The 25192-nt window shown below is 43.9% G+C and overlaps 2 protein-coding genes across 8 annotated transcripts in view; one reads left to right on the top strand and one right to left on the bottom strand.

The window, feature by feature from the left end:
- LOC138760895 (ezrin-like) overlaps window positions 1-5918 on the top strand; it is a 133455-nt gene extending 127537 nt beyond the window's left edge. For all 6 annotated transcript variants that reach the window (XM_069932179.1, XM_069932180.1, XM_069932178.1 and 3 more), the window contains 5 exons: window positions 579-709; window positions 1050-1210; window positions 2465-2557; window positions 2967-3224; window positions 4602-5918. In XM_069932179.1, coding sequence (XP_069788280.1) covers window positions 579-709; window positions 1050-1210; window positions 2465-2557; window positions 2967-3224; window positions 4602-4766 — 808 coding nt within the window. In that variant the 3' untranslated portion in view covers window positions 4767-5918. The remainder of the gene's footprint in view (window positions 1-578; window positions 710-1049; window positions 1211-2464; window positions 2558-2966; window positions 3225-4601) is intronic.
- Window positions 5919-13560: 7642 nt separating this feature from the next.
- Window positions 13561-25192, bottom strand: part of sytl3 (synaptotagmin-like 3) — a 137624-nt gene continuing 125992 nt past the window's right edge. For both annotated transcript variants that reach the window (XM_069932171.1, XM_069932172.1), the window contains exons 10-12: window positions 24325-24491; window positions 17675-17777; window positions 13561-14385 (exon numbers count right to left, since the gene is read on the bottom strand). In XM_069932171.1, the coding sequence (XP_069788272.1) occupies window positions 14185-14385; window positions 17675-17777; window positions 24325-24491 (471 nt within the window). In that variant the 3' untranslated portion in view covers window positions 13561-14184. The remainder of the gene's footprint in view (window positions 14386-17674; window positions 17778-24324; window positions 24492-25192) is intronic.

The raw sequence follows: 25192 nt of genomic DNA, 5'->3' as shown, positions 1-25192 counted from the left end.
CACAATGATACACTCAGACAGGACACTCTCAACTGAGCTCCTGTAAAATGTTAAGATGGGGGCCGGTAGCCTTGCCTTCCTGACTAATGAGGAGGTGTTGTGGGTCCAGGATAGGTCATCTAATCTATGCTCCTCATAACTTTATATTCCTCAATCATAACCCATTTTAACCTCCTCAGCTCCAGGGAAAACGTATGCACCTGTTCTTTGGGTTCTCCTTACAGCTGAACTGCTCCATCCCAGGCAATGTCCTGATAAATCTCCTCTGCACCTTCTCCAACCCTTTTGAGGGATATTCCATTTCTCCAGCACTTACAATCTCCTTGTTTTAAGTTAGTAGGTTAATTGGTTACAGGGGTGTATTTGGGTGGCGTGTGCTGGAAGGACTTGCTACCGTACTGTAGTTTGTTATTTAAAAGCATTAAAACTGCCAGCTGCCATTTCTCAGCCACTTCATTGCCCATCAATATTATTATGTAACCTGACCTTGTGCCACACTGTCATTGGGTGCACTGTGTAAACTTGGTGATATTGTGGGCTGAGTGCTGTAAAACTCAGTGCGACATCTGGGTGTGCAGGGCACAGTTGGAGCAGGAGAAGCAGAAGCGAGAGACGGTGGAGAAGGAGAAGGAGCAAATGGAGAGGGAAACCCAGGATCTGATGTTGAAGCTGAAACATTATGAGGATCAGACGAAGAAAGCAGAGAAGGGTAAGTCCCGCAGCCTCGCGGCACCAGTTGTGGTGAAATCATCACTGGTCTTGCCTGAGGCAGTCCTGTATTACTGTTGTTAACGTGTGGTGCAGTGTTCCACCATTAATGTTCCTTGAAACAGTGGTCTAGACTGCAGAACGTAGCTTAAAGTGTATCTGAGGGGAAGCAGGAAAGTCTTGGAGAAGGGTATACACAGATATGTATAATGGATCTGTCAGCAGTCTGGTGTGGGGGGGGGGATAGAGGGTGTTGGTTAGTGGGGCTGGGGCAGGGCAAGCCCCTGAAGCTTCGCAGGCTGTGACTGATTTATTGTGCTGGGTCTTCTCTTGGGTCATAGACCTTGCTGAACAGATGCAGAGAGCTGCCCAGCTGGAGGAGGAGAGGAGGAGAGCCCAGGAGGAGGCTGAGAGGCTGGAATTTGAGCGGCTAGATGCTCTGCGCGCCAAGGAGGAGCTGCAGAGAAGATCTGAGGATCAAATGAAGAGCCAAGAGCAGCTGGTAATTATAGTCTGACCATGACCAGAGGGGTTCTCCACTGCTGATAATCACTCTTGCGAGAAGGCATCAGAGGTAGAACTGGTCTGGCGTAGTTCATGCAATGCTAATATAATATCAGTGACCCAGCCTCGAATCCATCGCTGTCTGTAAGGAGTTCTCCACATGACCGTGTGAGTTTCGTCACACGTTCAAACATGGACAGGGGCACTAGATTAATTGGTTACATGGGTGTAATTGGGCCAGAAGAACCTGAATCTCTAAATTCATTCATTCAGATGCCTTGCCGTTCGGCGTGGGCAATCACGTCTCTCCATCCGTCACGATCTCTGACCCTCCGAATTGTAGTTGTTGCCTCCCCTGTTCTCCTTTGAGCTGAGACTATAATTGATGTTGAGTTTATGATTATACAAGGGAAAAATACTGGTGGCTTCCTGTTGCCTTCTTCAGTTGCAGTGTCCATTCTGGACGGGTAACCCTGGCCACTGATCAGCAGATTCATCTGCTCAGTGTTTTTAGTTTTACAATCATGAATTCCAATTTTTAATCTACTTGTAAAAACCATCCACCATCTGCAATCCTTGGGTTCATGTGACCCTGATTGGGAAACTAAACAGGTACTACACCTTGCCCAAGGGTGACCTGTAGGCTGTCAGACGGAAGGATCACCTTACACCTCCTTTTACTGAGCAATTGTGCAGCACCGACACCAACATCTCTAAATTATTTTTTTTTTAAAAGGTGCAGGGCAGTCAGTCCCATCTGAGAACTGGGGGCAGCAGAAGGAAAGGAGCCAGACAGCTTAGACTTAAAGGTTAACTTGTCCTCCAGTAAGAAGAGAGCCTTAAATTGTGCTCTGAATGATCAGTGATAGACTTGGTGCTGGAAAACTCACCCCAATTCGTGGAGAGGAGACAGAAGTATTGATTTAGACCCACAACCCTCTGGCAGGCACTTGGGAGATGCTGCCTGACCTGGGAAGTGTGCCCTCCACTTTCCATCCCTGCTTAGAAAAGGACAGGAGCTGTGGAATAGAAGATCAGAGAAGGAATAGCCAGGTGACGGCGAGCTGTGGGTTAGATATCAGCAATATTTGAATGGTGAGACCTCGCCTAGCTATTTTTGATGTATATGTCGAGAGGGTGAGTGGAGTGGGAGGGTGTCCAAGGTGGAGGGTACAGTCACCAGCCTTCTTCCATGGGCACATCCCTGTGTACAAGGACTCAATTGGAAATTTGTCTTTGCGTTGTGTCCCAGGCTGCAGAGCTGTCTGAATATACAGCAAAGATTGAAGAGCTGGAGGATGCCAAGAGGATGAAGGAAGAAGAGGCCTTTGAATGGCAGCACCGGGTGAGAATCCCCTAGTTGCAGCCAGTGTCCTGAGATGTGCGCAGACGGGCATGCGCACTTTGCAGGAAAACGTGTGCACCTATAGGTACACACCCATCCTGATGGGGTGGGCTGGGATTGGGATTGACCTCTCCCTCTGGACCAGCTGCCCTGGGAGGGGAGTGAATGGGGGGGGGACCCGGCAGCCCTGGGAGAGGAGTGAGTGGGGGGGGGGGAACCCGACTGCCCTGTGAGGAGGAGGAGGGGGTCCCTGCTACCTTTGGAAGGGGAGGGTGTCCTTGCTGCCCTGGGAGGGGCAGGGGAATGGGGACGGGGTCCCTGCTGCTCAGGGAGGGGGAGTGGGTCCCAGCTGCGACTGGCGGAAGCGCAAACCCTGGGGAGCTGCGGTCTAACCAGTCCTTCACTGCAGGCACGGGTGGTGCAGGACGACCTGGAGAAAACTAAGGAGGAGCTGCATATGGTGTTGTCTGCCCCAGCCCCACTTCCCCCTCCTCCACCACCTCCCATCTTTGAGGCTCTGGAGGACCACGAACAATTCAACGATGTGGAGGAAAATCACAGCTCTGACAGTGCGGAGCTGCACACTGAGGGCATTGAGGACCACCGGCTGGAGGAGGCCCGCATGACTGAAGTGGAGAAGAACGAGCGGGTGCAACAACAGCTGATGGTAGGGGCGATCGGGAGAGGGGTGGGAGAGACAAGGTTAGGTGGGGTGAGAGGGTAGGTGATGCATTGGGTTAAGATAGGTGGGGTGGTGGGGGAGGCTGGGCGAGGGGTGGGGTTGAGGCTGGGTGAGGCTCATGAAGGGAAGGATGTGAAAGATTGGGCCATGTGTGGACTGGTTTAGTCACCTACTTGGTGAGTCAGTGGGAGTGGCTGCAGCAGCTACAGCTTTTGTGCTGAGGGAATGGCTGAGTCTGGATGATTCTGTGTTGGGGAGAGTCCAGGATAAAGAGAGGAGGTACTGCAGGACCAGAAAGGATGACACTTCTGCTTTACGGGGGCTGCAGATTCAGCGCTGTGGTTGAGAAGTGGTCCGAGTAGAACAATTTTACACTGGAAAGGGACTAATCTACAACTGTAGGTGTGAATGCTGTGGGAGTGGCAATCAGCCGTGGCCATTTAACAACAGCCACTGTACTGATGGAGGGTAGTTGGGGGTTACAGGGGAAGAATGGGGACTGGCAGCTTGTTGACCTGCATTGAGCCACCATGTGTGTGAGGGACTAGCTGGCAGCTTCCTGTGCTATGGCAAGCCATTACATGAGGACATGAACAGACATGTTCACACTGACGTGTCTGACAGTGGCCTCATGCACTGTCAAATTGAAGCCAGTGCGACACCTGGAGGAACGACACCTTGTATTCTATATTGGCAGCCTCCAATCTGATGGCATTAGTATTGACTTCTCCAATTTCTGTTATTTCCCTCCCCTGGTTTCTATCTTGCCCTCACCCTTCAGCTCCCATTCTCCGTCTTCCTTCTCCTATCAGAGAGCTACCCTTCTTAGCCCTCTGCCCTCTCCCCCTACCACTTCTCAGCTTCTTTCTCTAACACCCTCCCACCTGTTTCCACCTATGACCTCTTACCTATTAGCTTGTGCTCCTCCCTCTGCCCCTTCCTCCCTCTCCTGTCTGTTTTTCCAGATTCCTGACGAAGGGCTCAGGCCCAAAATGTCAACTGCCTCTTACTTCCTGTCGATCCGGTGTGACCTGCTGAGTTTCTCCAGCACTTTCTGTACTGAACTTCCAAAGCCATGATCATTCAATAGGGCCTGATTTATGAAGCAGAAGGAGTGGCCTCTCCACAACTAACAAGAACAGGGCAGTGATGTGGTTCACAACCCTTGATCGCTGGAAGATCGGCACAAGGAAAGCAAAGCCTTTGCAACTCGCTGTGCAGCTTAAAATTGGGCAGTGGCAGAAAGGAGACGAGCTAAAATACAGTGGCTCTGTCCATGTTCTCTTTGGGGTAGGTGTGCTTATCTGAGGTGAAGTCAGTTGATTGGTTTCTCCTCTTTCCTCCTGCCCTCCCTACACTCAGATGTTGAGCAATGAGCTTGCACAGGCCAGGGATGAAAGCAAGAAAACCTCCAATGACATCATCCACTTGGAAAACGTTCGAAAAGGCCAAGACAAGTATAAGACTCTGCGCCAGATTCGGCGAGGCAACACCAAACAGAGGGTGGATGAGTTTGAATCTATGTAAGATTTCACTGACGCAATCCACGTGCATTGCTGTGGATTGGATGATAAACCATTGGAAGTACCTTAGGTAATCACTGGAGCAATTAGAGATTCTGGAATAGTGGCTGGCCAGTGAACAGCCAGCATGTCTTTTTCTTGTCTAAAGTTCATACATAAGTGTCCAAATTTTGAGAATTTTTTTTTGATCCTCTGCATCCTTGAGCAACGATCCAGATTGTTAGTCATGCAATTGTTTCATAACCCTTTCAATGTTTGAAAGAAAACCTTTCATCTGAAATAATGTGCTATGGTGCATAAATAATTATTTGGTGCCAAAAATAGATTAACAGAAGTTGTTTTTTATATAGAAGAGGAAGGAAACAGACTCTGTCCTAAAATTGTGTGCTCCCATCTACCACACTGTGCCACAGGTCAGAGTCAGCCCCATAGAAGCACACTGAACAATGCTTGCCACTCTGTTCACATATTACAGGGCACATGCACACACTGACTCCACACATAATATCAACACACTAATGAAACATTAAGACACCACCGTTGTGAATTGCCACAGGTTCAATAGAATACGAGAACTCATTCATTTCTTGGTACAATTCACTTTATTAAAAAAAATAAATAAATAACTGGGGGGTGGTTCCTCTTTGTATATTTTTGCTATTACAAGATTTGCACTTAAATACTTAGGATGTCAACAAGTTATTGTCTTCATAATAAAGGCTAGTTCTATATGGTAGTTTACATAATCGGAATATTTTACAGAACAGAATCTATTTGTAAAGTTTTTTTTTACCAGATCAAATAAATAGTAAAGCTTATTTTTGAAAATAAATTTTGCAGGAGGTGCAAACTTGTTCTATTTTATCTAATCAGTTAAGGCAATTACTGCAACTCAATATGCCAGGTTTTGATTTAGATGCTGTAAACACTGAGCTGAGGAAGGTTGTTCATTTGAACATTGTAATACATTTCCCATACTTGGGTAAGTAATACTTACAGACCTGACACACTATCACGACACTCCTTCTCAATAGCATGTTTATTATTGACAAGCTTTCATCTTCTAATCTTATACTTTTGTTGCTCCGCACTTTGTACTTGCTAGTCTTGTACTGATACAAATGTTGAATTGCATCTAATAAAGATGTTGACACGATTTGACCACTTCAGTGAATTCCAGCCTTTTTTCAGGAGATGTGCAAGTGTTCATATCATAAAGGTAGTTCCTTTGCACGTGGGTTTTTGCTGAGCATTGAAAGCATCAGTGTGGTCCACATCCTTTAAGGCTCATGAGCCTGGCTGTTGTGCTACACTGCACCAAACTGACCAGCTCTTGACAGCTCTGGGCCAATGCTGGGGAAAATTAGTTTATGTCTATACCCCAAGAAAGGGGAAACTTTTATCTTGACTCTCTATTCATGTTGGGAGAAGCAGCTTTTACATTCTTTATCATTTACTTCAACTATAATTCACTGAGCGTATCCATGGGGAGAACATGAGGAATAGAAGTAGGGCCTGTTTGGCCATTTGGCCCTTCCTGCCTGCTCCAACCACTGTTGCTTTGCTGCACTAACCCTATATTGCTCGATTCTCTGATGAATATAGCAAGTGACTAAACCTCCATGGCCCTCACAGGTAAAGTTCAAAGATTTGCCCCCCACCCAGCCAGGTGAAGTAATTTCTTCTCATTACCCTGAATGAATAACCCCTTATTTCGAGACTCGCCTATTTCCAGATACCTCATTTCGAAAGGGAAAAAAAACTACCCTGTGAGAATATTAAGTTTCAATGAAATCACCAACTTTTGTGAATTCAAAAGTGTTTAGACCCATGTCTGCTCAATGTCATTGGATAATCTTCCTTGTGCTTTCCCTTCTGCAAGAATATCCTTAAATGTTCATAATATTCTAAGTGCAGTCTTGCCAATGCTCAATGTAACTAATCATTTGGGAGGAGTAAAGAACAAAATTTCCTCAATCAATTGTTTTCCCCACTGCCCCCCACAACCCCCCTCAGTTACCTCACCACAACTTGCATCGTGAAGCAATCTTTCATCCACTCAATTGATGTAGATAATCAACAAGGCAGGACCCCATTAGTCATGGGTTCCCAACCTATTTATTCCCACTGGGGTTTCCCATATGTATTTTAAGGTTTGAAAAAAAGGAACACAGTGAAATATGAAAGTCTGCATATGCTGTGATTGTGAAAACAAAAATGCTGGAGAAACTCAGCAGGTCCCACAGAGTTCATAGGAGGTAAAATATTTTTTTAAACCAAAAATAGACTTTATTCGCAATAAATTATTTACAAACAGAAAACATTCAAAGTCTCTTTGTGCTCTTAGTGTTATATCCATACATTCCCAACACATTCATTTCTATTGAGCAGAATTGCCAACATCCTCGTCGTTACTGCCTCTGTTGTTTGAGGGGCTTCCCTTCCATCTCAGCACCTCAGTGCCCTGTAATGGAAGGAATGTCGACCAGCCATATGCAACCCCCACCACCACCACTTTGGGGCCACAGTACATTTAAGGGCAGCCACAGACTGAAATCCATAATATTTTTTATGGAGTCAGTAGGAGAGAAGCACAGAAGAAACCAACTAAACTTGACTGCTTCACAGGGAAGGATATCTGTAAACTTTGAGCAGAGTTTGAAGGGAGCTATAGCCATAAAAAGGATGAGAATGGCTGCTTGAGACAAGCCATTCTCAACACAGGTCCTATGGAACCCCCCCCCCCCCAGAGGCTATAGCACATTTAAGAAGAAGCTTTGTTTTCTACTCGCATAACATAATTTTATTTTGCTTTTTATTCAGTCGGTAGGAAGATGTACAGAAGAAACTAAAACAACTGTTTCACAGGGAAGGAGGCCCTTAAACTTTGAGCAAAGTTGTAGGAGGGCTGAATAAAGGTTGAGAATGGCTGATCTAGACTGTGGTCCTTCCCCACAGCATCCGCATGTTGGCTACACCAAGCCTTAGTGCATCCCTCACCATGTACTCCTGTAGTGTGGAATGAGCTAGTTGGCACCATTCCCTCACTGATATCTCCATGTGCTGAAAGACCAACTGGTTTCGGGCAGACCAAAATGCATCTTTCTCCTCGTTGATGGTCTTCCAGCAGTTCTAGGTGTCCAACTGTGCATCTCCAGGAAAAACCCATAAATCGGAGAGTCCTCTGTCATGCTTCTGCTGGAGATGAACTGTAACAAGGCCCAGATGGACTATGAGGTGGTGTTCCTCCAATTTGCAGGTTCTCACTCTGGCAGTGCAAGAGACTGGACAGACATAGGATGGGTAATTGAAATAGGCAGTCACTGGGAGAGCTACGCTATTGCGGGGGATCTCCTCCCCTCTTCACCTTCCATAGGATCAGTTCCTTCCATGACTCTCCCGTCCACTCCTCCCTTCACACCATTTGCCATCTTGATACCTACCTCTGTGCCACAAGAAATGCTCCACTTCCACCCACACCTCCTCCCTCACCACCATTCAGGACCAAACAGTCCTTCCATGTGACGCAATGCTTCACGTGAATCTGCAGGGGTCATCCGGTGCTCCTGTTATTGCCTTCTCTACATCGAAGAGACTGGATGCAGAACAAGAGATTGCCCGGTCTCTCCATTTCTCATACCTCTGTCTCTTCCTCCAGCTCTGCATTCACAGAGCTACCTCCCTCCCCGATCAATTCTCACCTTTCCTCTCTTGTTCTCCTATCCATGTCCAATCACACGCTTTTCTGTTGCCCTGTGCTCCTCCCCCTACCCTTTCTTCCCTTCTCCCCCAGCCTTTTAATCAGGCACCTGCCTGCTTTTTGCTCAAACCTTGAAGGGCTCAGGTCCAAAACATTGGTTATATATCTTTACCTTCTGTGAACATTGCGGGACCTGCTAAGTTCCTCCAGTATTTTGTTTTTTAATAAACCATTACAGGACAGATCCTTCACCCATGATGTTGTGCTGACCTATATAAACCTACCTTACACCCGTAACCCTTTATTTTTCTTATTCCAGACACCCACCACTCTGCAAAAATGCCTACCTCTAATGTCTCTCCTGAATGTTCCTGCTCTCACCTTAAATGGACTTTCTATGGTATTTACTGTTGTTCCACGGGGAAAAAGATGCTGTCTGTCCACCCTCTCTAAGCCCCTCATAATCTTATACACCTCGATTAAGTCACTTCTCATCCTTTGTTGCTCCAAAGAGAAAAACCCTTCATCAACTTTGCTTCATAATACATGTTCTCCAGTCCAGGCAACATCCCAGTAAATCTCCTCCGCACCCTCTCCAATCCATCCAGCATAACTATTGGCTCCTGGCCTTCCTAATTTCCTTGAGCTTACCCATGGTGCCTTGGAGAGATTCCTTCATCCCCCAGCCTGTATTTGAAGAATGGTGGGTGATGACTGATGCTTTTAAGGGATTGCATTCAACTGCACCAACTTCCAGGACTTCTGCCAGCAGGAGGCAAGAAACTTCAACAGGCATGAAAGGAATGAATGAATTTAGCTCACCATGAAAACTTATTTAAGCAGAGATGTTTGTAAGTAACACTGAACTTTTCCTCCAAAAGGTTTACTTCCTGAAAAAAAAATTGGGGATTATGATAGACAACTTCAAGTTGAATACAAAGATAATTTCAGATTTGCTGTATTGTGAAGGAAGTTGAGTTTTATTGAATTTAGCATGTTTAACTGCATAATGATCCTGACACATTGTGTTAGTTCAACTGACCTAAAAATGTTTCGCCATTGATTTTTGTTTGTACTCAGCATCTGATGCCTCTTGTGTCAGTGTCCAACAATAGTCGGCCAGCATTGGTGGATTCCAGTTGCCACGATACCAGTTTTCCATGGTCTCAATGTCCTGGTGAAACCTTTCACCATGTTCATCTCCATGCCAAGATCAGCAGGGAAGAAGTCCATGTGCAAATACAGAAAATGAATTTTCAATTATATGTTGCTCTCCATGGTTTTGTACTTTTGAAGTAGACTTAAAATATGACAGGAAATCACAAAAATAGGTTATATCTACAGTATAAAAGGGTACTTGATAGGAAAATGTTTCGGTGATTGTCATGATCAGCAACCAGAAATCCATAAAATACACCCAAAAGGTTTCAGGAAGCAAAATTCTGGTTGTCCAGCATAATTTGGTAAGTTATGTTTCAGGTTGAAAGTCCTTTGTCAGAAGTAGGAAAGGGAGATATTAACTTTAGGTTGCAGAGGTTTCGGTGGGGGGGGGGGGGTTAATGGGGTGAACAAGGGGGAGTGCCTGACAGGCTGAAATCAGGGTTACTCAGGTGACCTCAGTGTCTGTGGAGTGCCAGTGAGAGATGGAAATGTGAAATGCAGGTCAGCACTGTTTCCAAGAGCTGAAACCAAAAGCAGACTATGGAAATGCCTAGCAGATTAGCCAGTGGAGGGAGAAAATCTCTGTTAAATGTCCTGAAATGTTTAAATTTGACATGAAGTGAAATTTGTAACATACCTCAGGGAGATGAGCTGTTGCTCCCTAGCATGTTGTGATAATATTAGTGTCATAGTCTTCAAAGAAGGGGGCTAACTATTTATTGAGAAACTGATAGAGCTTCAGGTGTTAATGGATCAGGACTGCAAGGATCCCTCAATTACACACCTGTATAAGCGCAGGGGGTAGTGTCAGGTCTGTGATAGTCACAGAGGAATGTCTTTACTCACAACTACTGGTAAAATCCTCACTAGACTCTTGCTAAATAGGCTGATCTCTCATATGGAGGGAGGCTTACTTCCAAAAAGCCAATGTGGTTTCTATGGAGGTTGCAGAACAGTGGACGTGATCTTTGCAGGGAGACAACTCCAGGAGAAGTGGCAAGAATAAAACTGTCTCCTGTTTGCTGCCTTCTCAGTAAAGCTCTTGTCACTGTTGTGAGGGCTTGGCTGCCCCCCCCCCCCCCCCCCCCCGCAGGTTCCTCACAATTGTCTGATAAATCTGTGATGTCATGATGGCCGGAGGCAGGAATTATGCAAAGGCTTCAGATCCCCTTTTGGTCACTGATGGTGTGAAACAAGGCAGTGTTCTGTGGAATGTTCCCTGCAATGCTGCCTTGTTGGGATGGATGGACTTTCAGAACCTTGCCACCTCTTTCTCAAGGTCAGTCAACTTGGATGATGATGTCGACAGCAGGAAAAAGATGCTGGTTGTCCACCCTATCTATCATAATTTTATACACCTTTATGAAGTCACCTCTCATCCTCTTTGACCCCAAAGAGGAAAGCCTTAGCTCAATCAACATTTCCTCTTAAAACATGTTCTCCAATCCAGGCAACATCCCAGTAAATCTTCTCTGCACCCATTCAAAAGCTTCCACACCCTCCTATAATGAGGCAACCAGATCTGAACATAATATTCTATGTGTGGTTTAACCAGAGTTTTAAAGAGCTGCAACATTACCTTGCAGCTCTTGAACTCAATCCCCAGACTAATGAAGCCAGCACAGCATACACCTCTTAACTCCTCATCAATTTTCACAGCAACTTTGGGGGGATCCATCAACTCTGACCCAAAGATCCCTCTGTTAAGAATTCTGTTATTAACCCTGCTTTGAAGTTTGATCTTCTAAAGTGCATTGCTTCACCCGTTCCTGCCCAACTTAGCATCCTGTCTATATCCTGATGTAACCAATGACAAATTTGTACACCATCTACACTTCCAACCTTTGTCATCTTCAAATTTACTGACTTGACCCCTCCACTTCCTTATCTACGTCATTTCCAAAAATCACAAAGAGCAGGGGCCCCAGACCAGATCCCCAAGGACTGCCACATGTCACTGACCTCCAGGCAGAATAATACCACCCTCTGCCTTCTCCAGGCAAGCCAGTTCTGAATCCACATAACCAAGATTCCATGGATCTCATGTCTCATGACTTTCTGAAGAAGCCTACCATAGGGGACCTTGTCAAATGCATTACTAAAATCCACGTATACCACTCTACCTTCATCAAAGTATTTTGTCACCTCCTCAAAAAAACTCATATAATCGTGAGGCGTGAGGCACAACCTGCCTCTCACATAGCCATAACTATCCTGAGAAAACTTTGCTTCTCCAAATACTCATAAATCCTGTCTCTTAAGAATCCTCTCCAATAATTTGCCCACCACTGAAGTAATACTCACTGGTCTAAAATTCCCAAGATTCTCCCGATTACCTTTTTTTAAACAAGGGGACTACATTTGCCATTCACCAATCTTCCAGTACCTCCCCTGTGGCCAGGTAGGACACAAAGATCATCAAAACTCCACCAATCTTTTCCCTCACTTCCTGTGCGAGCCTGAAGTATATCCTGTCTGGTCCCGGGGACTTGTCTATCTGAATGTTCTTCAGAATATACAGGATTTCCTCATTTTTAATGTTGATATGCTCCAACATATTAGCCTGTTTTACACTGACTTTACATTTAGCAAAGTCCCTCTCCCTGGTGAACACTAAAGCAAAGTATTTCATTTAGGACCTCCTCTGCCTCCAGTCACATGTTTCCCCCCATTATCCCTGAGCAGTCCTACCCTCACTTTTCTCATTCTCCTGTTCTTCACATTTGTGTGGAACACCTTGGAATTTATCTTAATCCTACTTTCCAATGTCTTCTCATTGTCCCCTTCTACCTCTTCTAAGTCACTTCTCAAGTTCCTTACTAGCTACCTTGTAATTTCAAACAGCATTGGTTGAATTTTACTTGCAAAACCTTAAATATGCTTCCTTCTTCCTCTTGACGAAACAGTCTACCTCTCTGTCAGCCAATGTTCCTTTCTTTCCTTGTTTCACTGGGACAAACCTATCAAGAACCCCAAGCAAACCATCCCTAAGCATCCTGAGAAAATCTGTTCCCATTTAATGCTCCCAAGTTCCTGCCTTGTATCGTTATAATTAGCCCTCCACAATTAAATACCTTGCATATCCTCTGTTCATGTCCTTGACCAAGGCTCTGCTAAAAGGGAGTTGTGGTGTCTCTGAAATGCTCTCCTGCCAAGAGGTCTGTCACCTGACCAGGTTCATTGTCCAATACCAGTATGGCCTCTCCTCGAGTCGGCCAGTCCACATACTGTGACAAGAATCCTTGTAGAATTTGTACAAATTCTGCCTCTTCTAACCCTGTCCAATCCTTCTCTCCCTCAAGATTGGTTTGATACTGCTCAGAAACATCCTTGATCCTGACACACCATGGTGCTATCTGGTTCCCATTACCTGTTCCCATAACTATGGAGTCTCCCATCACTATCACTCTCCTTCCCTCCACCTTTGCCTGCTGAGCTTCAGAGCCTATCATAGGACCATTGGCTTGGCTGCTTTCCCCTGAAAGGTCAGGAAGCAGCATGCCAGTTAATGAGGGGGATTGCCTCAGGGAAACTCTGCACTCTCCACCTACGGCTACCCCTCTATCTCTCCAGCTATGGCCTGCACCTCAGGTGTGATTGTCGCACTGACTCTGATGCTCTCAGCATTCCTGGCGTTCCAGACAGAGTTCAACAGCAGCTCCAGTAGATGGACACGGCCTGTCTGCAGCTGGACATCCTACCCAGCAGGGGCACTGGAAGTGGTAGGTATGGAGAACTGATGGTGGAGGCGGCTTAAGGGGAGTGTGGGGATTAGTCAATAATCAACATTGGGAGGGAAAAGAGAGGGCGAGATAAAAAAAATCTTGAACTGAATCCTGAAATATTGAAACCAAAAAGGTGAAAGACTACAGAATAGGGCCTATTAGGGACCAAAGCAGCAAACTGTGTCAAGTCAGAAGACAGGTGAAGTCTTAAATGAATTCAACATCTTTATTGTTTAGGAATGGAAAATACAGGAAGGGGAGGGTAAACTTCCAGAACAATTACAACTATTAAAAAAGTTAGAGATGACTAGATGTGTTAAAAGGAGAATAAATCCCCAGCGTGAAGCAGGTTAGGATTTTATTTCCTGCATATTGGAAATGAGATACGACTGACTGCTTAATCTCATTCCATCAAAGAATAACATTTTATTCCACATTCCTGCACTGGGGGTCGGGGGAGGTTAAGTTATGTAGAGGTGTTTTGGAACAGCATGTTACAGTCATTCCCAAAGCACAATGTGAGTCAGGCCATTTCTAACATGAAGCTGGAAGGTGAGGCATTGTTCAATGGTGAATCCACATTGATAAAGTTTGTTTCAACCTCCTTGGGGAAAGAATCAATGATCTTGCTGAAATGTTTCAAGTGTATGAACATCATCAGTAGTAAAGAGTCTTGGCAAAATTTTCAATTTCCTCTGACAAACATTTTCCCTGATGGACACATTGGAAGAAGGGTTTTGCTTTTCCTGACTGAGTATCCAAATTCATTCACTGAATGTTGCAACACTGTTGAGATCTGGGAGTCTGTTTGGGGCAGACTGCATTAGGAATGTTTCTCAGTGTTGTTCCGGGGCAGAGTCTGGCCTCTTGCTTCGAAGCTGATACCATTGGCAGGACTGAGTCGAGCTGTCCTCAAATGTCCAGTTGCCAAAGGGGATGAGCACCTGTCCCACAAACACCTGGCGCTGGAGTGTCATATTGTACCACACAGATACATGAAGTGTCCTTGTCCCCAGCTGCGACCGTGGAATCTTGTACTGCAAGATGCAAAGCAGAAGGTGCATGTAAAAACGTTACCCTGACCTTATCACTCAGCACCCTTTCATCAAGTGATTGAACCAGGCTACATGAAGAGAACACAACATGAACAGGAAGTCACAGAGCAACGGCGAATCATCAGGTTTGTGGGAAAGACTGAAGACATTGACTTTAATTCTGGCGAAGGAGCTCAGGAACTTGGACATTGTATTCCCTTTGGGAATGGCATCTCATGTTGTCCTGACTGGCGTGCAGCACTGATTCACCAACGTCCAACCACCAGTAACATAAAACCACAAGGATAGCTTAATTTCTCTGCAGAAAGCGCAATGATTTGATGGTATCTAAATTCATCATTTTGGTAAAGAGTCCAAGGGAGAGGAGATGCCTGAAGTTCAGAGGCAAGCTTGACAAGGATGAGGTCAGGAAAGAGTCTTTAAGATTGTGGTGTAATGTCCTTGAATGACATGATGCAAAAAGTCAAAGAACGTTTCAAAACTGAGAGATCACTATGTTTGGAAGTAAGGTGAGATGACATGAAAATTGGTGGTAGAGTGGACAGCAAGGAAGATTGTCTAAGGCAATGATGTGTATATATCATTTATATACATAAGGACACAATATAAAATATAACAATTACAGCACAGAAGCAGGCCATTTGACAATTCTAGTCAGCACCAAACCAAGTACTCTCCTCTAGTCCCACCTACCTGCACCCTGCCCATATCCCTCCATTCTCTTCCCATCCATATACCTATCCAATTTTTCCTTAAGTGACAAAATGGACCCTGCTGCCACTACTCCCGGAAGCTCATTCCACACAGCCACCACTCTCTGAATAAAGAAGTTTCCCCCTCATGTTGCTTCTAAACTTTTGCCCCATAACTCTTAACTTCTTGTTTCAATCTCTCCTACCCTCAAGGGAAAAAGCCTGTCCACATCAACTCTATCTATCCCCCTCATAATCTTAAATACATCTATCAAATCCCCTGTCAACCTTCTACATCCCAAAAAATAAAGACCTAATTTGCTCAATCTTTCTTTGTAATCTAGATACTGAAACTCAGGTAACATTTTTGCAAATCTTCTCTGCACTCTCTCTACCTTGTTGATACCCTTCCTATAATTCAGTAACCAGAACTGCACACAGAACTCTAAATTTGGCCTCACCAATGCCTTGTACAGTCTCAACATCACTTCCCAACTCCTGTATTCTACACATTGATTGATAAAGACCAGCATACTAAAAGCCTTCTTCACCACCCTATCCACGAGATTCTACCTTCAGGGAACAATGCACCGTTATTCCTATTTTAGTATCATCTGCATATTTACTTACCTAATTTACCACCCCATCATCCAGATCATTAATGGATATGACAAACAGCAATGGACCCAATACAGATCCATGAGGCACACCGTTGGTCACCGGCCTCCAAACTGACAGTTATCCATTACGACTCTCTGACATCTCCCTTCCAGCCACTGTTGAATCCATTAATACTTAATGATTGAACCTTCCTAACTAACCTTCCATGTGGAACGTTATTGAAGGCCTTAATGAAGTCCATATAGACAACATCCACTGCTCTACCCTCATCAACATTCCTAGTCATCTCTTCAAAAAATTCAACAAGATTAGTCAAACATTACCTTCCTTGCACAGATCTGTGTTGAGTGTTTCTGATCAGACTCTGTCTATCCAGATACTTTTATATATTATCTCTAAGACGATTTCCATGAACTTGCCTACCACAATCGTCAAGCTTACAGGCCGTTAATTGCTGGGCTTGTAAACCCTTTTTAAACAACAGAACCACATGTGCAATACGCCAATCCTCTGGCACTATACCCATCCTCTAATGACATTTGAAAAATCACCATCAGAGCCTCTACTATCTCTTCACTAACTTCTCTCAAGGTCCTGGGGAAAATCCCATTAGGACCTGGAGACTTATCCACCTCTATATAACCATATAACCGTTTACAGCGTGGAAACAGCCACATCAGCCCTTCGAGTCCACGCCGGTTCACTTGAACAACTCCACTACCTCCCCCCTCCCGCTCTCCACCCATAACTCTCCAACCCCCTCACATCCATGTACACATCCAACCTTCTCTTAAATGACAGAAGGAACCCTGCTGTAACTCTTTTGGAAGATCATTCCATTCTGCCACCACTCGCTGAGTGAAAAAGCACTCTCTAATATTTCTACTAAAGTTTTGCCCCCTTATCCTTAACTCATGCCCTCTTGTTCCAACCTCCCCTGCCCTCAGGGGAAAGAGACTATTTACATCAAAAACTCCAGCACTTCCTCTTTCTTAATCACTATAGTCTCCAATAATTACCCTCTTTGCTTCCCTTACCCTGCACAAGTCAATATCCTTCTTAGTGAATACCGAAGAAAATAATTTGTTCAAGATCTCCCCCATCTCTTTTGGCTCCACACACAATTGTCCGCTCTGAATAAAATAAATATGCATGTGATGCTATTGTGTGTGTGTGTATCGTTATCCAGAGAAACGCTGCTTTATCTGGTTGTATGTGTACACTCACCTTGAACTGGAATATGGATCAGCTGGATGGTTGAGCATGTGAATTCAATCCTAATAAATAGCAGATGATGCACTTTTGTAAGGCAAACAAGGATAGGACATACACAGTAGGGCCTTAGAGAGCGTTGGTGTACAGAAGGACCTTGGGGCTCATCCATTGATGGTGGGAAGTGGGAGCTCAGTTGAATAAGGTGAAAAAGAAACCATTTGGCATGGATGTCATCATCAGCCATGGCATAGAAATGATGCTAGGACATCATGCTATGAATTTATAATAGATCTGTTAAGCAATAGGAGAGAAAGGAGGTGATGTTGCCTGGATTGGGGCACTACACTTACAAAGAGAGAATGCACATATGGGATTTGTTTTCTCTGGGGCAGAGGAGGCCAAGAACAGAGTAACTGCCTTCCCAATATCAGCTGCAGCTACCAGTTTGACCTGGAGCAATGTCTGAAAACCTCAGCAGGACTCGGCCAGGAGGTTTATCAACTTCAGGAGACAGCGGTTAGATCCTGTACAAGCCCTGGATGAGACTGAAATCTTAATTTGGGCAGCTTGTTGGGCTATGCAGAGGTAATTGGCTCCCAATGGAAAGAACTACGCAGCACTACATGGGATCTGCCAAGCAACCCTATACAGCTTGATTGCTAATCGAAACCTGAATGGATTTGTGAACATGATTGAAGTGTTCAAGGCAGAGCACTTTCATCAGGCATGAACCAATGACCTACCTGCAATGTTTCATTAAAAACTGGATCCACTGTGTTCTTCTTCACTGAACTCTTCAACTTACTGTGAGATGATTTGTCAGGGAACAAGTAGGCCTTCACATAACTGAAAGATCAAATAAATCATAGTGTTTCAGTAGACATTCCTAATATCCAGTGAGAATCCAAGATAATTAATTAATCAGGGTTGAGGGAGGAAAACAATTTCATTGTTATAGCATCTTTCACATTTTAAACTGCCCAAATTATACCCAATGGAATACATCGGCAGTGCAGCCACAGAGGTGATGGAACAAAGCTTTGGAAATGATGTGACTGCAAGGGGTGTTGTTCACACATTAACACTGGGAACCAGCATTCGCCTGTGCTTCAACCTGGGTTGTTCAGATATCTCTGAGGAATATTCCATGTCCATGAGACTGCATTGTATTGTAAATTTAGATGACACATTTCAACCCTGGTTTGCAACCTTGTACTCACAGATGAGACTCCTCTCAAGATTTGCAGGGCGCGGTCACGTCAGGATTACTATGTGCAGGCTTGGTTCCCCTAACCAGCTAAAGTAGAGCAAGTGCAACACAGATTCACCAGAATGACTGCTGGCATGAAGTTGAGGTGGGAGGAGAGATCGAGTCGACAGGATCTGTTCTCTCTGGAGTCAAATGACCTTTTTAAACAGACAATGTTCTCAAGAGCTTGACAGGGAAGATAAAGGTATAATATTTCTCCCTCTTTTGATTCACTTATCTTTACGCACTTTAAGACATCCAGCACCTCCTCTTCTGATATGGACTCTCTTAAAGACATCACTGTTTATATCCCTGAGTTCCCTAACCCCCACGTGTTTCTCAGAGAAATGATGCAATGACTTTGGAAAGGGTACAGAAGAAATTAACCAGGATGTTATTGGGTTTTCTCAGCACCGCCGAGAAGTTTATTACATTATGAGAGGCATACATAGGTTAGATAGTTGAAATCTTTTTTTCATCAAGGTAGAAATGTCAAACACTAAGGTGAGAAGGAGAAAGTTTAAAGGAGATGTGTGAGGCAAGTGTTTTTTAAACAGAGAGTGGTGGGTGTCCAGAATAGGTGATCAGAAGTAGTGTGGAACCAGACATGATGGTATCATTTAAGAGCCTTCTTGATGTACACATTAATATGCAGAAAATAGAGGGGAAATCAATCCTGTGCAGGCAGAGAAGGCTTAGTTTAATTTGGCAATGTGCTTAGTGCAGTCATCATAGCCTGAAGGGTCTGTTCCTGTGCTGTACAATCACCTTTTGTTGGTCTGGATTCCTCCCCCAGCCAGCATTGTCCGAATTATGAGACTTCCTGATTCTGGCTCAGGCCTGAAACATCAGCCATATATATTTGCTTTTTATGGACACTGAAAGGCCAGCTGAGTTCCACCAGCATTTCAGTGTGCTTTTACTCCAATCACAGCAACTACAGACTTTTGTGTTTCACTCTAGGCATAGTAGTCAACAAACTAAATCCTAGTAAATAGGGTTGGTGGAGGAAGGAGACAGATAGATAGCTACTGAGGCAGGGGCAGGTATACAGCAAGGAACTCACCAGTGACCCCGAAGGCCTATCCAGCATCCACAAGGCATATGTCAGGAGTGTGAAGGGACATCTCCATGTGCCTGGGTGAATGTAGTCCCAACAGATCTCAAGACCATCAAGGACAAAGGAGCCCATGTGATTGCACTCCTCCCATTACCCTTCACTATCAGCACTCGGTAATTGCAGTGTTTACCAGCTACAAAACTGCTACCTCTACCACCAGGGGGAAGGGCTGCAGGTTCCTGGGGACACCACCAACTGCAGGTTCACCTCCAAGTTGCATGTTATCCTCACTGGAAAATGTATTACCATTCCTTTGTTACTGGGTCTAAATCCCAGAACACCCTCCCCAACAGCATTAGCACAGGAGGAGCAGCTTCACCAGAAGTCATGCAACAACAGGTTGGGGGGGGGGGGGGGGGAGGTGGGGGGGAAGCTCACCAGCACCCCACTTTCTCAAGGACATCTAGTGAAGGCAGAGGTTTCCAGATTCAGGACAACGATTAAATTAATAAAACCAGTGATTTTATAGGAAAGGTGATAATTGTAGAATACAGAATAATACAGTTCAATTCAGGCCCTTCTGCTCAGTGCAGACCTATGGAAACCAACTTCACAACAATCTAATTTTTCCCTACCTCACACTCATAACCCTCTATTTTTCTTACATCCATGTGCTTATCTTCTTCCTACAAAGCATGCTGTGTAAAATTCTGCAGTCGCCTACTTCATGGTTTTGTTTAATTTTAATGATACCTCCAGTCCCATGAGACCCACATTGGCCACTTACACCAATAACTTTCCAATCTGTCCTTCTTTGTAAAGTTGGAGGAAACTGGAGCACCCGGAGAAAACCCACGAGACAGGGAGAAAGTACAAACTCCTTACAGTGTCGGGCTCTGGCTTTACCTTACTCTTAATTTAGTCTATGTGTGGTCTGAGTCCAGCGTGTTCTTTGAATGAAGTGATAGGAGAAGGTATTCGGTTCAACAGTCAATTTATTACAGAGCACAAGAATAAAACTTAACAGAGCTCTGGGTCAATCGTTAGTTCATAGGTCACCTGCACAGTGAGCTATTCCCCAAGACTGACCCCTATTGTCCAGTTGGCTCAGTCTATATAGATCAACCTTATCATACAGAACAAAAGTTGGCTTCCTTTGCTAGATTTCATTATCATACAGAACAAAAGTTGTCTTCCTTTGCTAGATCTTTTTTCATAAGGGTTATCACAAGTCATCTCCTGTTTTGCAGATATCTGGGGTGTAGCACTCCCATCTTAATCCTCCAGGCCAGACTATCCTGTTGTTTTGATCAGAAATTAATTCATCCCCAGATATTTCTAATCACCATTCTGTTCCTGTCTGGCCAATTTCTGCTGTTCTCTTCAACACCTCCTCATGCCTTAATCTTCCTCCTAGACTGGTTTTCCATTTCCTTTGTTTCTTGCAGGCCATTCTTTGTTCTGGTCTGGCCTGTGTCTCCTGTGCTACTCACCACCTCCTTCAGTTTGAGCATTCCTCCTAAATCGTTTTATGCATTTCCTCTCCCTGTATTTGGGAGCAGACAATTTTGCTCAGCCAACTTTGCTCCATGCTGTGATTGCCACTTAATCACATTCCTCTTTTCCCCTGAACCATGCAGTAAATATAAAATTATTAATTAATCATTTCTTTCATAATGTTTTCACCCCTAGATTCCAACAACAGACAGTGCTGGATTTGAACCCGCGGTGCTGGCATGGTAATAGTTTTGCGCCATCCACTGCACTAGCCATGCTGCCTCACGATTAGTTTTAATTAATTTTTTTACCTGAGAAGTTTTGCTAATCTTCTGTTCTATCTTTTCCCTGGACATTTTAAGGTTTGTGCCTGGGGATAATTATGCTGACATTGTGACTTAAGAAAAAGCTTTGGAGAGAGATATCAGGTGACCACAGGCATTATCTACAGCAATCTGTAAATATCAAAGAATTGGAAAGGAAGAAGGACAGGGTGCATTGTTATTCAGAGACAGACATCGTGCTTAATACTGTTGTGTAAACTGGACTTGGCTCCAATAAATGATAAAATCATTGCAATCCATAATTTATTAGCAAGATTTGAATGGTCTTTGTATGGAAGGCAAGTTTGCTCAGGTTGGCTGATAGTGTGGATTCAGGCCCTTCATCCCTCTGAGTCTGCACTGACCATCAGCCTCCATTTACACTAATCCTACATTAATCCATTATTTTATTCTCCCCCTTTCCTCATCAACACTGTTGGAATATAGGGGTTAATTAATCATAGAAAATATGTAGAATATATGCTTATGTACTATTCATTTTGTATACATGAATCCAGTACTATGTAACAATTTAATATTTATCTCATGGTGAAGGGAAAGAGTAATGTAAGTAAGGGGCAGCCACAGTATGTAGCAAAGTTGGCTGATTACAGTAGGTTTAGAATTGCCTGCTCCCAAAATACAAAAGAGAGAATATGTATGAAACAATTTAGTAGGAATGTTGAGGCAAAAGGAGGTGTTGATTAGCACAGGAACCGATGGCCAAACAAGAACAAAGAGAATCCTGACAGAGACTGTCAGAAACAAAGAGAATGGAATAACTCAGTAAGAAGGCAGAAGGAGGTGTTGAGTAGAACAGAAGAACCCGGCCAAATGAGAACAAAGAAATAATTAGAAATATCTGGGGTATGAATTGATTTCTGATCAAAATAACAGGATATTTCTGGCCTTGAGGATTAAGATGGGAGCTCTATACCCCAGATATCTGCAGAGCAGGAAATTACTTGTGATAAATCTTATGCAAGAAATCTAGCAAAGAAAGCCAACTTTTGTTCTGTATGATAATGAGATCTAGCAAAGGAAGCCAACTTTTGTTCTGTATGATAAGGTTGAGCTAGAGGTCAGTCTTGGGGAATAGCTCACTGTGCAGGTGACCTATGAACTAACGTCTGAACCAGAGCTCTGTTAAGCTTTATTCTTGTGCTGTGTAATAAACCGATTGTTGAACCGAATACCTTCTCCTATCACTTCATTTAATGAACACGCTGGACTCAGACAACACATAGACTAAATTAAGGGTAAGGTAAAGCCAGAGTCCGACAACACACCCAAAATTCTACCTCTCACCCACATACCATGGCCACTTTACAGCAACCAGTTAACCTATTGAAGCAGAATACCTTTGGGATGTAGGAGGAAACTGGTGAAAACTCTATGTGGTAACAGGGAGAATGTGCAAATTCCACACTCACAGCACCCAATGACTGAGAGGCCGCAGTTCTCCCAGCAGCATCTCGGTGTGCTGCCCTGGCCAACATTTAAAGCAATAACTCATAATTCCCAACAGATTTATTTCTTTGAGGACTGCAATTTCAGGGGTCAATGTTCTGCCATACACAGCTAGAGAAATGAAGGATAATTAAGAAAATCTGCAGACGATGGAATCTAGTGCAGTTTATGCAAAAGTGTTGGTGAAACTCAGCAGGTGACGCAGCACCCACATCAATGCTTTTTATTCCCTATGGATGCAGAGTGACCTGCTGAATTTCTCCAGCACTTTTGTGTATTGAAGGCTAGAGTGAAGTTGTATACATTTCTGACAGCGGAGGGCAGCAAACACGAGGATTGGGAATGCTTTGAAGCCAGTCAATGTTGAAGACATTAAGGAAGAGACAGAAGGTAAGTGTGAATAAATTAGTGAGATGTATATTACCATCTTCTGAGAGTTTTGATAAGTGTGTAAGAAAAATTATATGAGACAATAAGAAACAAAAAACATTGTGGCCAAATATCACTGGACAACAAAGATTTTGGTTCCTGAACACTATTGGATTATTTTATCGATTTTAAACACCTTTTTTATGTATAACCTATTTTTGTGATTTCCTAGCATATTTTAAGTCTGCTTCAAGTATACAAAACCATGAAGTGCAACGTGTCATTGAAAATTCATTTTCTGCATTGGCTCTTGGACTTATTCCCTGGTGATCTTGGTACAGTCAGTGACCAACATGGTGAAAGGTTTTTACCAGGACATTGCAACCTTGGAAAAGTGGTATCAGGACAACGGAATCCATCAATGCTGACCAATTATAGTTAGATAATGACACAAGGGGCATCAGATGCTGAGTACAAACGTTTTTAGGACAGTTGAACTAATGCAGCATCATTATGCAATTAAACATGCTAAACTGAATAAAAATTCATTTAATGTTTGTCCAACATCCTACTACGTGATACAGCAAATCTGAAATGATCTTTGTGTTCGGCTTGAAGTTGTCTATCATAATCCCCAATTTTTTTTCAGGAAGCAAACATTTTGAAAAAATATTGTTGTCCAGTGTTATTCTATTTTGATTTTTAAGACTCAAAAATCCAAAAGTAATAGGGAATTAAAGATCTATTGGAACAATGAGGCTAATACAATGACAAGGAGAGATCAGAATAGTTGTCCTTGGAACAGAGCAAATTAAAATAGCTTCAAGGTGAAAAAAGGTTCACAAAAGAAGAGAGAGAAAAAAATAATTCCCTACACAGCAGAATAATATCCAAGAATCATGGATTTAAAATCTTTGGTCAAAGATCTAGCAGGGAGATGAGGAAGATTTCTTTTCTGGTATGAAAAACTGAAAGCAAAGTAAAGCCAATTTGATAGATACTTCTGTAAGGTGGTAGACCCCTGGGTTATTGACAAGAGAAGATGCCGATTTGCTGAAAGCAGTCTCTCCTCTTACTGTTTACTCAGAATCTGAGCAAATCTTTTTTAAATGTTAACAATGCAGCGCTGTTAAAGCCCCCTCTGGCCCATGGAGTCTTTGGCATGTAGGAGGAAACCAGAGCAGCTGGAGAAAATCCACTTGGTCACAGGGAAAATGTACGAACTCCTTATAGACAGCACTAGATTCAAACCCGCGTTACTGGTTAATGGCACAAACCATTATGCTAATCATGCTGTCGAATCTTCCAACAAGTCCCACATAATAGTGTCCAAATATCAAAAGCCAACATCATCTAGTGAAACTCCTTGACTTCTTAGAAGCTGTTGTGCAAATATGACTTTCCTTTACTCCAGAAAACACCTACGGATTACACTTTTTGTTCCCATCTCCAGGGACAAGGTTTCTGCATGCTTTGATGTGGATCTCCAATGCTGAAGCCTTAAAGTTGTACTGAATAGACAACTCAATTTCACCAGTAACGTCAATCTTCTCCGCAGTCTCTCTCCCTGTGCTGATGTTGCTGCTGTTCTCCTATGAAGAAACGATGGGAGACATGACATTACAATTGATGCCTTATGATGCTGAGGAGACCCTTGCCTGGAGTGCCATTTGATTCTGATCCTGTGGGTCAGTGAGCTGCTAGGTCACATCTGCCTTACCCTGCAACTCCGCACATTTAATTCCAGGTTCCTGGTGGTGCACATACTGCCTGAGTGTAATAACTGTTGGGCTCGCTCACTGTCCAATACTTTAATAGTTCTTCTTCCATTTTCATGCTTTAGTTACGGATCCCTCAATAATTGATGTTCACAAGTCTTCTCATTTCTATTCCATGCCAACCCTTCATCTCCTCTGGTCTGATGACCCCCTTCTCTCCCCCACCCCTTGGTATCTCATGCATTACATACTGTAATCACACACCGTACCATTTTCATTGCCTTAAACAGCAGCAGGTCACTTTTGTTGCATCCTTACCCAAACCAAACATTCTGAGGAGGGGTACCAAACAATACACCACTGCACCAATAAGAGCACTGGGCAGATGTCCAACAATTTGGTCAAAGGAGGTAAACAGGAAAACCTGCAGATGCTGGGGTCGAGTGCAGTACACCAAAGTGCTGGAGAAACTCAGCAGGTCACGCATTAAAAGGCAGTCTACATTTCAGGTTTGAGCCCTTGCACTCAACGATACCAAAACCAAGGACATGATTGTGGACTTCAGGAGAAGGTCA

Source organism: Narcine bancroftii, chromosome 4 (genome assembly GCF_036971445.1).
Source record: "Narcine bancroftii isolate sNarBan1 chromosome 4, sNarBan1.hap1, whole genome shotgun sequence".
Taxonomy (NCBI): Eukaryota; Metazoa; Chordata; class Chondrichthyes; order Torpediniformes; family Narcinidae; genus Narcine; species Narcine bancroftii.
The sequence above is the reverse complement of the archived record's forward strand: the minus strand, read 5'-3'. Positions and strand labels throughout refer to the sequence as shown.